Below are 14,502 nucleotides of genomic sequence, written 5' to 3'. Positions count from 1 at the left end.
CTAACATTCTCCTTTCCCTTCCTCCCCCACAACAAACACCCTGTGAGGTGAGTGGGGCTGAGAGACTTCAGAGAAGTGTGACTAGCCCAAGGTCACCCAGCAGCTGCAGGTGGAGGAGCGGAGACGCGAACCCGGTTCACCACATTACGAGTCCACTGCTCTTAACCACTACACCACACTTGGCTTGCCCATTCAGGCTGCAGCCCCTCTCCTGTTCTCCACACACACAAAGAGACACAGCAAGGAGTATTCAGAGGTACAACCCCCCCCCAAATATGGAATATCTCCATTTTATTTTTTAATTTATATTTTTTAATTTATTACCGTATATTGATATACCACCTTGATCTTCCAAGGATCTCAAGGTGGCTTACATGGTTTTCCTTCTCCCCATTTCCTCCTCACAACGACCCTGCGAGGGAGGTGAGGCTGACTCCAAGGGCACCCAGTGAGCTTCATGGCTGAGTGGGAATTCAAACCCAGGTCCTAGTCCAGCCATTGCACTGGCTCCTCCTCCTTGAATTGATCTCAAACCCTTTTGAGACCAGAGAGACCTTTGTCTAGTCCAAGAAGGATACTGAGCAGCTGGAAGGTGAGCAGAGGAGGGCGACCAGGAGGATCAAGGGTCTGGAGACCAAGCCTGATGATGAACGGTTGAGGCAGTTGGGTTTGTTTGGCCTGGAGAAGAGGAGGTTGGATGGCCACCTGCAAGGGATTATTCACCCATGACTCCTGCGTTGCAGGGGTTGGACTAGATGACCCTCGGGTCCCTTTCCAGCTCTACAATTCTAGGACTCTAGGAATCCATGCCTGGAAGTGCAACCTGGATCAGAAGGGACATCCTCCTCAGGCCGCATCCTGCTCTGACCCAGGCAAGGCAAAGGGCTCAGTCTGGAGAGCAAAGCTCTGGTGTTGCGTAGGCCTTTCAAAATCCTTATTTAATGGGAAATGAACAAGTCTTGCAAAGGTTTGTGGAAGTTCCAGGAGGTGGTCCTCCTTTGCCCAGCTGGAACAGTATCCCCCTTTCCCCCCCATTTTTGGAGGAATGACTGACCTCCTCTGAACTCTTTCCTCCTCTGCATTGCAGGTCACACAGTCCTTGTGTCAGATGCTCTCCAAGGACCAAAGCATCCTGACCAAGAAACTCTAACTTTTCCCGGGACACTAAGACTGAGAAAGTGCCTCTACCTGCCCTTTTCTGGAGGCTGTGGGGTCTTCTGAGCTAGTGTGGTTCAGGGGCAGCCTCCTTATGCTGTAAAGACTGTTTGGGGCAGGCCACCCTCCCGGATTGTTCCCCCCAGACCTCAAGCCCCCCTCCCGTAGAAGACCCTGGCCACCCTGCTTCGGATTGGCTTCGTTTTCACTCCGTACACGATGGGGTTGAGCATGGGCGGCACCAAGAGGTACAGGGTGGCCAGGAGGATGTGGACCTGGTGGGGGACCCTGTGGCCAAAGCGGTGGGTGAGGAAGGAGAAGAGCCCCGGGACGTAGAAGATGAGGATCACGCAGCTGTGGGAAGCGCAGGTGCTGAGGGCCTTCAGCCGCTCCTGAGTGGAGGGCAGGCGGAAGACGGCTCGCAGGATCAGGGCATAGGAGAGAGCGATGGAGAGGACATCCAGGCCCACCACAAAGAGGGCCACAAAGAGGCCATACATCCTGTTCACGGTGGTGTCTGCGCAGGCCAGCTTGACCACCGCCATGTGCTCGCAGTAGGCGTGGAGGATGACCCTGTGGCCGCAGAAAGGCAGCCTGCGGAGGAGCAGGCCAAAGGGAGCAACAAGGATCAGGCCCCGGAGGAAGATCAGCAGCACCGCCTTGGCCACGGTGGACGCCCGCAAGATGGCTGAGTGCCTCAGGGGAAGGCAGATGGCCACGTAGCGGTCCAGGGCCATGGCCACCAGGATGCCCGACTCCACCGAGGAGAAGGCATGGATGAGGAACATCTGGGCCAGGCAGGCATGGAAGCTGATGGTGCAGGGCCCCAGCCACAGGATGGCCAGCATCTGGGGAAGGGTGGTAGTGGAGAGGACCAGGTCAGTGACGGCCAAGGCAGCTAGGAAGAGGTACATGGGCTCGTGGAGGCTGGGCTCCAGCTTGATGACCCCCAGGAGCAAGGAGTTCCCCAGCAGAGCCAGGACATACATGGAGCAGAGAGGGATGGAGAGCCAGTGCTGGGAGGCCTCCAGCCCAGGGATGCCGGTCAGGAGGAAGGTGAGGGGCCGGAGGCTGATGTTGCCCACGGTCGTCATGGCAGCTCCAGACACCTGGGAGAAGCAAATGGGAGAATGGATGGTGAGAGAAGCTGGGAGAGGCTGCCAGATCAGGCCAAAGGGGACCCACTAGTCCACCATTGGATCCAAGCACAAGAACAACTCTCTCCTTCTGTGGCTTCCTGCTTGGAGTCATAGAAGAGCCATCATCCTGGCTAGCAGCTATCAAGAGTCCTGATTTGGGGGGTGGGCGGGCATGGGATTGAGATTCATGGCCATTGCCAGGGGGCAGGGGTGGCAGCTGCTCCCCCCTAAATCAAGTACAAAGGAGAAATTGTAGAAAGGTTTTGACAGGATTCTCTGAGCACTTGGGGCAAAAAGAAATCCATTTAAAACAACTGTTGTTGAGACATTTCCTTCTGAATCTGCTAGATGCAGCCAGACCGAGGATGATGGCAGGTGGGGGTCCTCTCCCCCTAACCTCCGTCCTGGCTACGCCCATGTTGAGATCTTGACGGTTTCAAGGGGGGTATCTTATTGTGCTTCCACCCTGCCCTGAGCTTGATTTCGTTGAAGGCTGAGGGCTCAGAAGTGTTTAGGTATTTTACTCCACCTGGAGTTCTGTGTCCAGTTTAAGGAAGATATTGAGCAACTACTGGAAGGTTTGTGGGAAGGGTGGTCAGGGGCCTGGAAACCAATCCTTGTGACGAAGGGAGGAGGGAGTTGGGGATGCCCAGAGAAGAGAAGATGAGGTGACCCGAGAGCCGTCTTCAGGTGTCTGAAGAGCCCTGGAAGGTGGAGCAAGCTTGTCTTCGGCTGCTCCAGAGGGGAGGACTCAAACTGATGGCTTCCGTCTACCAGAAAGGAGATTCTGGCTGAACATTACGCATCACTTTCTGAAGATAGGAACTGTTGGGTGGTGGAACAGACTCTCTCGGAAGGGGGTGGGCTTGGAGGCATTTAAGGGGAAGATGGGTGGTCACCAGCCAGGGAGCGTTTAGCTGCGATCGCTGCATGGCAGGGGCTGGTCTAGATGACCCTGGGGGTAGAAGGGAAGGAATGGGAAAGGGAACGGGTGGGGGGGAAATTGGATCGGAAGGCAAAAAAAGGACGATAGAGCAAAAGAGGGAAAGGCTAAGAGAGGCTAGAAATCAAAGCCGGGGGGGGGGGGACTTTGACTGCTCAGGACAGGCTAGCAGTTAAAGCCTGAAAGGATTAAGATCGGATATAAAGATAAGGAGTGAATAAGAGCGTGGGGGGGGGGAGAAGGAAGGAGGAGTGTGTGCCTTGTTGCAGGGGGGAAATATTAGCCTCCTTGTTTCATCACTTTATAACCATTTTATTTAAAAAATTGCTTCTAGGGGGGCAGCTGCCCCCCCTGCCCCTCACTGGGTACACCCATGCTGGGGGATCCCCTCCAGTTCTCCCATTCTGTGATTCTGTTCTTCTTTGGCCTCTTTCTCTGAGACGTGAGCCTGCCCCCCCAGGCCTTCCAGCCTCCCTCCTAGGCTTACCTGTTGCCCATAAGCCGCCACCACATCCCAGCCAGCTCTGAGGCTCCCGCTCAGTCTCTCCACCTTGGTCAGGCTGCCCGACTCTGCTGCTGGTGGTGGTGGTGATGCTGGGGTGACTTTAAGTGCCCGTGTGCCCTCTGCACTGGCATCTCCAAGGACGCCCTCCTCCCCTCTGCCAGCTGCTCTCCGCTGGAACTCCCTTGCGTGAGAGAGTTGTGTGAGGGATCAGGGATCACTCAGGGGATCGATGTCACTGGCCTGGGGGAAGGAGTCGCCTCAGAACAAAGCTGCAGAAGCTGGCAGATTTCGGAGGTGCAGGGGGGTCCGGGCCCCAGGAGAGATCCACCATCCAGGAGAGAGCACCACCATTCCTGAAGGCCTGAGCAGGAGGAGTCCCTCCTCCACAGAAACAGAGGATGGTAGAGTTGGAAGGGACCCCAAGGCTCATCTGGTGCAAAGCCCGGAGTTGAGGGGGAAGATCTATGGAGCCAGAGGAAGGAGCCTCACAGCTTAGTGAGGGAGACCATGTTGAGGGTCTGGAGAGAGTATTCAGATGGAAGTGAAACTGGAGGGAGAAGCTGTGGGAAGACGCTCTTCTCCTTCTGGGGTCTCCAAAATATTAAGCCGCAAAGGAAGCTGTGCAGTTTCAGCAGGAAACCTGATTTTAAGAAATTGTATTAATTTTATTTGGTTTGATTGTAATAATTTGGAAAATTAATAAAAATAATTTGGGGGGAAGGTGGGCAACCAAGGAAAAGGGTCCCCTCGCTCACGGACCAAAGTATGGAGCTGTGAAGGAAGCTGGGCTGTGTCAACAGTATTTCACTGTGATAACTAAGGAACGAGAGTGAAGTGACGGAAATGGAGCGAAGCTGTTTACCACCTATTCTAGAAACCTGAAGTGTAACATCTGACTTTTAGCAACTGAAGTTGAAGAGAAGCTGTGCCTGGATCTGCCATATTTAATTGAGGCCATTAGCAGGGAGAGTCCTTTCCTTGTGAATGGGTGGTTTGTGGTGGGATCTGCCCCAGGGATCTTTGCCTTGGCTGGAAGTGAGAAGGACCAAGACCAGAGCCGAGAGAGAGGCTCTGTGTCACTTTGTCCCTGGGGCTCAGCACCGTCCTCTACGCATCCGGACCCGGAACCTGCGCAGGTGGATCCCTATAGGTCTTGTTCTCCAAATGGGTGTTTCTGCGCAGCACCTTTTGATTCTCATTCCAAAAAGCAGCGCCAGAAATCCCTGTCACATTTTGAGGCTCACCTCTTTTATTGTTCGTAAAAGGTGCTGCATTGCACCCCTTTCCTCTCTTGGGCTCAATATTTTATGTAGCGGCAGGAAAAGAGACAGGTTTTGAAATAGTGCTTTTAAGATCCTGCCAAATCCGTTGGTGCCTGAGTGGAAAGGCAGGCATGAATTCCTGAAATGGAGCATTGTTGGGAGGTGGGCGTATGACCCCAAGAGGTTTAGGAACTTCTGCTGGAGTTAAACAGGCACACATGATGAAGAGGTGCTTATCCTGTACCTTTTGCGCCATACATTAAGTTACACGCACCAGGAATTAAAGGAAGGTTGGTTTATTACTTGAAACGAAAGCAGCAGAGTACAGGGAGGCTGTTTTCAGACAGCCAAGTTACAATGAAAGGGAGCAGCGAATCAGACAAGACAAACACGCCTTGATCTGATGGTGTAAAAAGTATCCTGGAGTGATCACAGTGCCGGATTTATGGATAGGCTAAGTAGGCTGAAGCCTAGGGCCTCTAAATCTAGGGGGGCTCTCAGCCCGCCTGCTCCCCAACAGGCAGTCTCCCCTCTCCCAAAATTGCAAACCCAAGTTGCAGGACATTTCATGATAATATAGCAAAACATTGTACCAATTTCACACATAGGAAAACAACAGTGAATATAACAATACACAACAAACCATGTTTCAATACTGTAAATATAACAAGAGCCAGTGCTTTTTCCTGGGGGGACGCAGGGGGGCGCATAGCCCTAAACATTTTGTGAATCTCTGCACTTTTGTCCATTTACTGTATTTCTTCTCCCCGATTTGAGCTAAACAATGGTGATTTTCTTGAGTCAAAATGAGAGTACCCCTACACATTTTTTTAAAGAAAAAAAGCACCGTCAAGAGTAGTTAAACAACATGCATGCCCAGTCCTGCCCCCTGGGGAAGAAAGGAAGCTGTGAGCTCTTTTGCTCCCCCCCCCTGTAGCGAATCCCACGAGGCCACGGCCGGGCTGTGGACCTGTAGGATCAGGTGGAGGGGGTAAGGAGGATGGGATATAAACGACATGCCTCTGGACCCTGCACACTTTTGCAAGAGGCAAAGAGCACCTGCAATGGGGAAGCTGTCCTCCTGCCTCCCCGGCTCCAACCCTGGGTAAGTCTGGGGGGCAGCACTGGTCACATCTTGCTATTGTGAGGAGGGGTCAAGAGCCTGGCAGGGACAGTGGCTGCAGAAATAACCTTGCGGGTTTGGAGGATGACCCAAGTCCCTGCTAATTCTTGGGGGTTCTGTAACCAGGGAGGGTCGGAATTGATCAGAGGATCCGCATGGCTGGACTGCTCAGACAAGTTTCTCGGTGAGACAAGGACCTTCTCTGGCCACTTGAGTGTCCTCCCCAGCACCCCCCAAGAATGAGCTGGGTTGCAAGAGCTGCAGCTAAGGGAAGGGGCAACCCAGGCTCTAGGGGGGTTGTCCCCCCCTCCCACCTCACCTGGCTGCTAGGTAGGAGAGCAAGAGCCCGAGAGAGAGTTGTGCATTAGCTGAGCTGGAAGCTGGAGACACAAGAGACTGGCTTCCTCTGTGCTGGAGCCAAAGCAGTGGGGTAGGAAGGCTGGAAATAAATATTGTCTGGCAACCAATATGCTCCTTTGGTTTCAGATACTAAATGGGTAGATGAGTCTAAAAAGCCCCAGGCACAAATTTCCAAGGCCGTCTAGCCACTATGGGGGCTCATTTTCCAGTTGTTATGTATTTAGCGTTAACTCTAGAAGAGTATACTCCATTCTGGCCAAACGAAGTCTCCTGATGGATGTTGTGTTCTGCGGGTGCTTATGTGGGTAGTGTTAAAATCAGAAAGGAGGGGGCAGTTAAACGACTCCCCCAAAATCCCAAGACCCCACCACAGCCTCCAACTAAGGCCAGGACAATGAGCGTTGACACAGGCACCAGTCACATACACAAGAGCAAAGAGGCTCAGAAAAGCAGCCTATAAAATTGTAGCAAGAAGGGGATTCCATGTATCTTGCTGACCATCCAATATAGAATCAAATAATCGCTAATGACTCCTCTGGAAGAGGGGAATCCTGGGCTCCCCCTGCCTCCATCATCCCTTCAGCATAAGGTCTCATACTCCTTGCCCCTCCACAAGGTGTGAACTTAGCCTCACAATAGGAGGCAGGAGGCGATCAAGGGCAGCACATACCCCAGGCAGAAACCCATCAGGATGGGGGATTGGATCCTGATCTTTTCAAAGGAGAAACACAGGGAAGCCCTGAAGCTAGGGCATGGGTAGGTAAGCTAAGGCTCAGGGGCCGGATCCGGCCCAATCGCCTTCTAAATCCGGCCCACGGACGGTACAGGAATCAGCATGTTTTTACATGAGTAGGATGTGTTCTTTTATTTAAAATGCATCTCTAGGTTATTTGTGGGGCATAAGAATTTCTTCACCCCCCAAAAAAAAACATATACTCTGGCCCCCCACAAGGTCTGAGGGACAGTGGACCAGCCCACGGCTGAAAAGGTTTGCTGACCGCTGAGCTAAGGGGATGTATAAATACTATCATTGGTCTTTGGGGAAGAGGGTAGTTAAAAGATGTCAGGAACTGGGGTTATAGAGAGGGGTGGGTGATGGGCTGATATTTCTGCTTGCCAAACACTCCTACTTTGTGACATACCAGTATTTGTGATGTATTGATGATGCTGTTGGAAGTGTATTATGATGGGGGGGGGGGAGTCTTAAAAGTTGACACAACCCCATGCTCGGGGTTCCTACTCTTTGTGTGTTTGAACCTTGTTGCAACAAATAAAGGTCAGGTCTACTGACTGCTGTTTGCTTCTTTAACTTGGCTGGGCACTCCTTCTTTTGCTGGCCAGGAGAGACCCGCAGGGCATGGCACCCCAACGAGCAAACCCTCACCCCAGGATTTTTCCTTACCAGTAGACAGCTGGGCTAGCTAAAGCCATTTTCTTGCAAAGAGACAGGTGGGAGCCATTCCTTAGGTTCCTTCTACTCGATTCTAAGCGCAGAGATACAAAGTCACAAACTTGGAAGGGACCCTCAGAGATCTTCCAGACCAGCCTCCCAATCCTCTAGCCGTATACTGTAATGGCATTAGGATATCAGACATTGTATTTCCCGTGACTTTCCTAAGGATTCCCAGAATGGAATTTGTCTTTTCCACATTTCCACCGAGCTCTCCCTATGACCCCAGGATCTTGCTCCTGGTCAGCCACTAGCGGTCCAGACCCTGCAAATCAGCTGCTGGGAATCATTTTGAATATGACTCTTTTCTTGCAGGATGGCAATTATTAACAAGCCGTCGTAGTATTTATGCATATCAAGTCCAATGCAATGCCTTTCTCTCCCTTGAGCCCAAGAGAGGGTCTTCTCGCTTCTTGCTTTCAAAACTCCTTTGCAGCAGCGCATAAGTTATCGGTTTGTCTGTCCTCACAAACTCCTCCAAGCAGTGTGTTCTTGGAGTCTCCACCCTCAGCAAAGCAACAGTGAAACAACCTCCAACTCCCCCCCCCCAAAAAAACCCCACTACTTAAGACACAGACATGCTCAATTTTAAAGGGAGCTAACAAGTCCACAAGGCAATGATTCAGTGTTTCTGTAACCTCAGTTGGAGTCACGAGATTTGCAAATGTTACATTACATTACATAGGTTTTCTTCCCCACCCACCCACTAAAATTTATTTTTTGTACAGTACATAGCCTAACAAATACGGTACAAATACTAGCAACACTCTCTAACCAGAGGCTGTCCTGTGCTTTGTTTCTCCGCAGAGTCTCCTCCTTGGCCGACCCAGCCGTGCCGCCCAAAGATGCCCCTGGCCCTGATCCATGATGCTGCCTGGCACTTCTCGCAATGCCACCGCCAGCGCTCCAGGCCCCTTTACCCTCCTGGGCATCCCAGGGCTGGAGTCCCGACAAGCCTGGCTCTCCATCCCCTTCTGCTCCATGTACCTCATGGCCTTGCTGGGGAACTTGTCCCTCCTCTTGATGGTCAAGAGGGAGCCCAGCCTGCATGAGCCCATGTACCTCTTCCTCTGCATGCTGTCCCTCACTGACCTGGTCCTCTCCTCCTCCGCCCTGCCCAAGCTGCTGGCCATCTTCTGGTTTGGCAGGCAGCCCATCAGCTTCAGCGCCTGCCTGGCCCAGATGTTCTTCATCCACTCCTTCACGGCCATGGAGTCTGGCTTCTTCCTGGCCATGGCCTATGACCGCTACGTAGCCATCTGCAACCCTCTGCGCCATGCCACCGTCCTCACCAATGCCGTGGTCGCCAAGATCGGGCTGGCTGTCGTGGTCCGGGGGGTGGTCCTCTTCTTCCCGCACCCCTTCCTGGTGGGCCGCCTGCCTTTCTGCAAGTCCAAGGTCATTGCCCACAGCTACTGCGAGTTCATGGCCCTGGTCAAGCTGGCTTGCATGGACACAGCGGCCAGCAGGGGCTACAGCCTGAGCCTGGCCTTCCTCATTGGGGGCTTTGACGTGTGCTTCATCAGCCTGTCCTACGCCCTGATCCTGCGCACAGTCTGCCGCCTGCCCTCCAAGGAGGCCGGTCTCAAGGCGCTGGGCACCTGCGGCTCCCACATCTGCGTCATCCTTGTCTTCTATACCACGGCCGTCTTCTCCTTCCTCACCCACCGCTTCGGCCACAATGTCCCTCACGCCGTGCACATCTTCATCGCCAACGTCTACCTGGTGGTGCCACCCACCCTGAACCCCATCATCTATGGGGTGCGGACGAAGAGGATCCGGGACCAGGTGCTGCAGGCTGTCCTGTGCAGGAGGAGGTGAGGATGGCGCCCAAGCAGCTCACAACTTAGTTGCGGTTCCTGCATTGCAGATGGTTGGACTAGTTGTCCCTTGGGGACCCCTTTGAATCCTACAATTCTATGAAGTCGCAGAGCAACTCTTGCAGGGGAAGAACAATACCAGGAAGGCATTGCTTTCCCATTTTCTACTGGGAGTGTCTTTGAAGGCTACTATGTTTTGTTTTGTTTTTTGTTTTTTAAAATAATTTTTATTAATTTTACACATTAAAAAACAAAACATACATAACATATTCTCCACCTTCTTCCAACCCCCCCTCCACAGGCCCCCTCCTGCCACGAGAGAGTCCCATGCAAGTAGACAGTTGAAGGTGGTCCATTTTATAGTTGGATTTGTCCCCTCCCCCCTCTCCTGCCACCAGAGAGCTCCAGAGTAACAAGGCAGAAAGAAGGAGAGTGTCCACCCAACTATTTATCCAAATACATTTTTTAACTTTATACTAAAAAAGGGAAAAAGAAAAGAAGAAAAAACGACAAAAAGAGAAACCCACCCAACCCCCCCCCCTAAAAAAGAAAAAAAAGGAAAAAAAGAAAAACTATTATGGTCATTCATTTTAAATAAACATTGTAAGGGCTTCCCCAACCTCCCCCCCTACCCTGATTTTCATTTCCAATTCTCATTTAACAGATTTCTTATCATTATTCCCATTCTATTTGTCAAATTTTTTAACCTTATTTTATATAAACTATCCCTTTTTAAATCCTCCTTCTCACATTATAAATTTAATTACAGGTAGGTAGCCGTGTTGGTCTGAGTCGAAGCAAAATAAAAAATTCCTTCAGTAGCACCTTAAAGACCAACTAAGTTTATATTTTGGTATGAGCTTTCGTGTGCATGCACACAAGGTATCTGAAGAAGTGTGCATGCACACGAAAGCTCATACCAAAATATAAACTTAGTTGGTCTTTAAGGTGCTACTGAAGGAATTTTTTTATTTTGCTATAAATTTAATGTTCTTATTTCCAAATCCTATCCTAATTCCATCTAATCATTCTTTTCTTCCCTTACCTAATTTTTCTCCTCCAAAGACCTCTGTTCCTTTTAGACCATTTGACCATTCCAAATTTTAATTTACTATATATCTATTTAATAATATACCTACTCCTCCCCTGGCCCCAGCCCACCCCCTTCAGTCCAGCAAGTTCCATAGTCATCAGTCCAGTTTTCAATCCTTTTAATCGATCCTAATAATAAATTGTCCATTCTTCCTTCATCCCACCCCCTTTTACAATCCAATCTTCCTTATGGTCCCCCTGAATTTTCCCACATCTTTGCACATCCATTTCCTTGCGCGTCTTCTGTAGTCCAAAAAGTTCCATCACTTTGGTCAGTCTGAGAATTTCCTGTCCTTCCCCCAGTATAGGAGGAATAAATTCCAAATCTTCTTGTTGAGCATGTTCTTCATTTCCTTCCTCTTTCCCTTCCTGTTGAACTTCATCTTGTTTTTCAATATCACTGTCATTTGATACATTGTATATACTGTCTTCCTCTGCTGTTACACTGTTCATGTCCTCCGACTGTAAAGATTGTCTCCATTCTTGCAATTGTAATTCCTCATGATACATTCCGATTCTCAGTTCCCACAAGCATCTCAAAACATTTTGCTGGAACGCAGATGGATATACTTTTGTTGACATTCTCAGGCGCTTTCAAGGTCACTTGTCTTGAGTGTCAGAAAATAGTTACTCCTTATTTCACCAACCACATTTTACAAAACTGGCTGCCATATTTGTCACAGTTCTATTGTCTTAAATTCTGTAAAAATGTTTAAGATATGAAACCCAAAAATCCATGCACTCTTTTCCTTCTTTTTCTTTTTAATAATACTGTCAGCTCGCTGGTCTGTCCGGGCTGCTGGCTCCAGGAAAAGAACAGACCTTTCCCAATTTAAATCTATCTCCTCGCAGGGAATTTTAATCACCACTGTCCGTCTCCCCTCTTACCCTGCTTCAAGGGGAGAATCTTTTTACCACAGTCTTTAGAGTTATCTTTATAAAAATATACTTCTTCTCCAGGTTTCAGGTTCTTTAATTTAACTGTTTCTTACATCAATCAGTGGGAGGAGATGGCTTCCGTATTTTCTCTCTCCCGTTTCCTAATTGTAATCCAATAAATTAATTTTGGAGTCCTACTCACTGTCCTTTTCCGAATTGTTCTTTGGAAGTATCCAGCGCTCTCCGCCTCCGGTTTCGGAGCTTCTCTCCACGAGGTAGCGATGTCGCTCAAAGATGGCCCCCGCGACTTCTACCCTTCTCACTCCGGCGCTCTTGCTGAGACAACCGGAGAGTTGGGGGAGTCAAATGGGGGACTGCTGAGCTATCTTCATCCCTGGGACGCTCGACCCGGGGCTCTAAGGGGTGCAGCGTCGCTCTCGCTGCCTTCCCCCCCCTCACGAAGACGGGCTGCCTCAGAGCTCAAGGCAAACCTCGCCGGACGGCGCTGGCGCTGGACCGGAAGGCTACTACATTTTGGGTGACATTTTGAAATCCTGAACACAGACTAGAACCCCACAAACTGATGATGATGCCGCCCAGGAGCTCACTGCCATCTTCAGATGGCACCAACGTGGTCTCTGTATCCATGCAGTGAGACTTGCTGGGCCTGGGGTGGGAGTGGGGGTAATTCAGCAACAATCTTCTGCCAGTGCCCTCCCCCCGCCCCACCCTTTGAGCCAGGATGAAACCCAAATTTTTGGTGGCCTTGACCCAGTCTGTCATGGATTGGCTGGATGCAGAGGAGGGCGGGCACCAGCTGGGGAGCCCCCAAGGGGAGAAGGCTCAATGCCCGGGGATCGGTGGTGGGACAATGATGAGTGGTCAAAGGGAGAAGGGGGAGGAGGCTGGGAGGAGGAGGAGGTGTGGGAAGCAGAAGAGGCAACAGGGTTTAGTGAGCAGAGAGAGGCTGCGGCAGAGAGCAGTCCAGAATCAGAGGCAGAAGCAGAGGCTGGAGAGGAGGAGGAGCCAAGAGGCAGAGATCAGCCAGGCTGGCAAGGAGAGGGATGAAGCAGGAGAAGCAAAGATGGACAATGCGGAGGAACCTGAGATTGCTTAGGAAGGGGGACTTAGGGAACTGTGGGAAGGTGGAGACCTCCAGTCCCCACAGCTGCCTCATGGGGCGAGAGCTACAGGGGTGAGTTGCTGTGCCCACTAGGCCTGTTCTCTTGAGCTGTCTTGTTCCTTTGAAGAAGTAGTTAACTCCACGGATGCCTTGTGAGTTATCGCTGCCCTGATCCTGACACAACCCCTGCCCTACAAGTCCATTTCTAAATTCCTGGTGGGATATTGGTGAGGTCCAGATGGAGAAGAAACTTAGAATCATAGAATCATAGAGTTGGAAGAGACCACAAGGGCCATCCAGTCCAACCCCCTGCCAAGCAGGAAACACCATCAAAGCATTCCTGACATATGCCTTGGAGAGGCTCTCTTACTGATGGAGAAATTGCCATGAGAATCCGTCCATTAAACTAAATTAATTTCAATTAAATAGACATCTGGTCATTCTGCTGGGGTGAGGGGGACTGGTGAATATTTACTATTGCTTCTTGAATAGGTAAGTGAAATCAACCTGAGGGAAATGATTACTGAGGAAAAAATGTGCTTTAAAACGACACTTTGATCCCTTCCTGATTTATTCCTTCACCCGTTCTCCGTCCATGAGACCAACCCACCCCCTGTGTTACAACTCTTGTTCACTGAAATATGGGGGTTTGCTCTTCCCCAGAACTCTCCCCTGACAGTCTTACATTTTCCATCTGTTGTGATGTGCTAAAACAAAATATTGCTTATCCTTAAACATGGTAGCTTTCAGAAAACCTGTTTACTGAGCATTCATGAAGGGTTGACATAAAATTTGCAGTGAGTCTGGACAACTTCAGCTGTATTTCTGTTGGTTTCCCTTGAGGTTATATGGTGTGGCCTCTACAAGTATTTCTCTCCCTTCTCCCCATTACTTTTCTTATCCCAAAGGTCTTATTCCTGGGGGGGGGGGGGCAGCAGCGAGGAGGCAGATTTGCAGCTCTGGAGCACCAAGCCATGTTCAGTGGCGCAACATGAACTTGCAGGTCTCAGACGGAGGGCTCATCTGCACACACCCCTTTGTCACATGATTTCTAGGGTCGGGTGAGAGGTGTTTTTTTTCTGATAGATGTTTCTTCCCGGAAGAAGTGACAGGACAAAAAGACAAAGAAAAAAAGGCGAATCTCCCCCAAATGACAAATGGAGGAAATCTTAGACCCCAAAGGAGTGCAGGTGAGCCCTGGCTGGTAGTCAAGGCTCTCCAGGTTTCAGACAGTGGGTCTCTCGCAGGCCTCCCTGGAGGGGTTGAACCAGGGCTGTCTTTAGCAGATGCGGCGCCAGGGTGCAAATATCCATCCAGCGCCCCCAAATTACCACGGATAGTGGGGGTGGGGGCGAAGCTGTGCACTGCCAGCCATCGGGGGGTGGGGTGGGGTGGCACAACTCTCCCCCATGCCGCTGCGGGAGAGCAATCCCCGCAGAGGCTTGGGAGGGAAGCTGTGCGCCCGGCAGCCGTATAGTAAGTGAAGTCACATTTGAAACAATACAGAAGCAGTCAAAGGGAATTTCCTAGGAAGTGTTTTATTCAGCCTCAACTGCAACCATGTGTGCTGAACACACAGAAACACATAGATAATGATAATGTGAAATTACTGGGAGTTACAGTCTCCAAATAACACTCAACACATGCAAGC

General features: G+C 50.7%; 4 protein-coding genes across 4 annotated transcripts in view; 1 reads left to right on the top strand and 3 right to left on the bottom strand.

The window, feature by feature from the left end:
- LOC148686099 (uncharacterized) overlaps positions 1–14,502 on the bottom strand; it is a 580,325-nt gene that overhangs the window by 97,095 nt on the left and 468,728 nt on the right. The gene's annotated exons all lie outside the window — the stretch shown is intronic.
- Positions 1–14,502, bottom strand: part of LOC118078417 (uncharacterized) — a 295,133-nt gene that overhangs the window by 167,611 nt on the left and 113,020 nt on the right. The gene's annotated exons all lie outside the window — the stretch shown is intronic.
- On the bottom strand, positions 1,305–2,249 carry LOC118085591 (olfactory receptor 52L1-like). Its single transcript, XM_035116422.1, has one exon. It carries the CDS (start codon positions 2,247–2,249, stop codon positions 1,305–1,307), a length of 945 nt encoding a protein of 314 aa, XP_034972313.1.
- Positions 8,904–14,024, top strand: LOC118085008 (olfactory receptor 52P1-like). The gene is made up of 2 exons (XM_035115259.2): positions 8,904–9,734; positions 13,938–14,024. Exons 1-2 carry the CDS (start codon positions 8,919–8,921, stop codon positions 14,022–14,024), a joined length of 903 nt encoding a protein of 300 aa, XP_034971150.2. The 5' UTR covers positions 8,904–8,918.

This window comes from Zootoca vivipara, chromosome 4 (genome assembly GCF_965207765.1).
Source record: "Zootoca vivipara chromosome 4, rZooViv2.hap1.1, whole genome shotgun sequence".
NCBI classification, from domain to species: domain Eukaryota; kingdom Metazoa; phylum Chordata; class Lepidosauria; order Squamata; family Lacertidae; genus Zootoca; species Zootoca vivipara.
Note: the sequence above shows the minus strand (reverse complement) of the source record. Positions and strands in the feature narration are given on the sequence as shown.

Bases quoted from the DNA above. Each gene is read 5' to 3' on its own strand.
- LOC118085008 (XM_035115259.2), top strand. From the start codon at position 8,919: ATGTACCTCATGGCCTTGCTGGGGAACTTGTCCCTCCTCTTGATGGTC. The intron at 9,735-13,937 runs GCTGTCCTGTGC...TTTTTCTGATAG, and splicing joins TCCGGGACCAGGTGCTGCAG to ATGTTTCTTCCCGGAAGAAG.
- LOC118085591 (XM_035116422.1), bottom strand. From the start codon at position 2,249: ATGACGACCGTGGGCAACATCAGCCTCCGGCCCCTCACCTTCCTCCTG.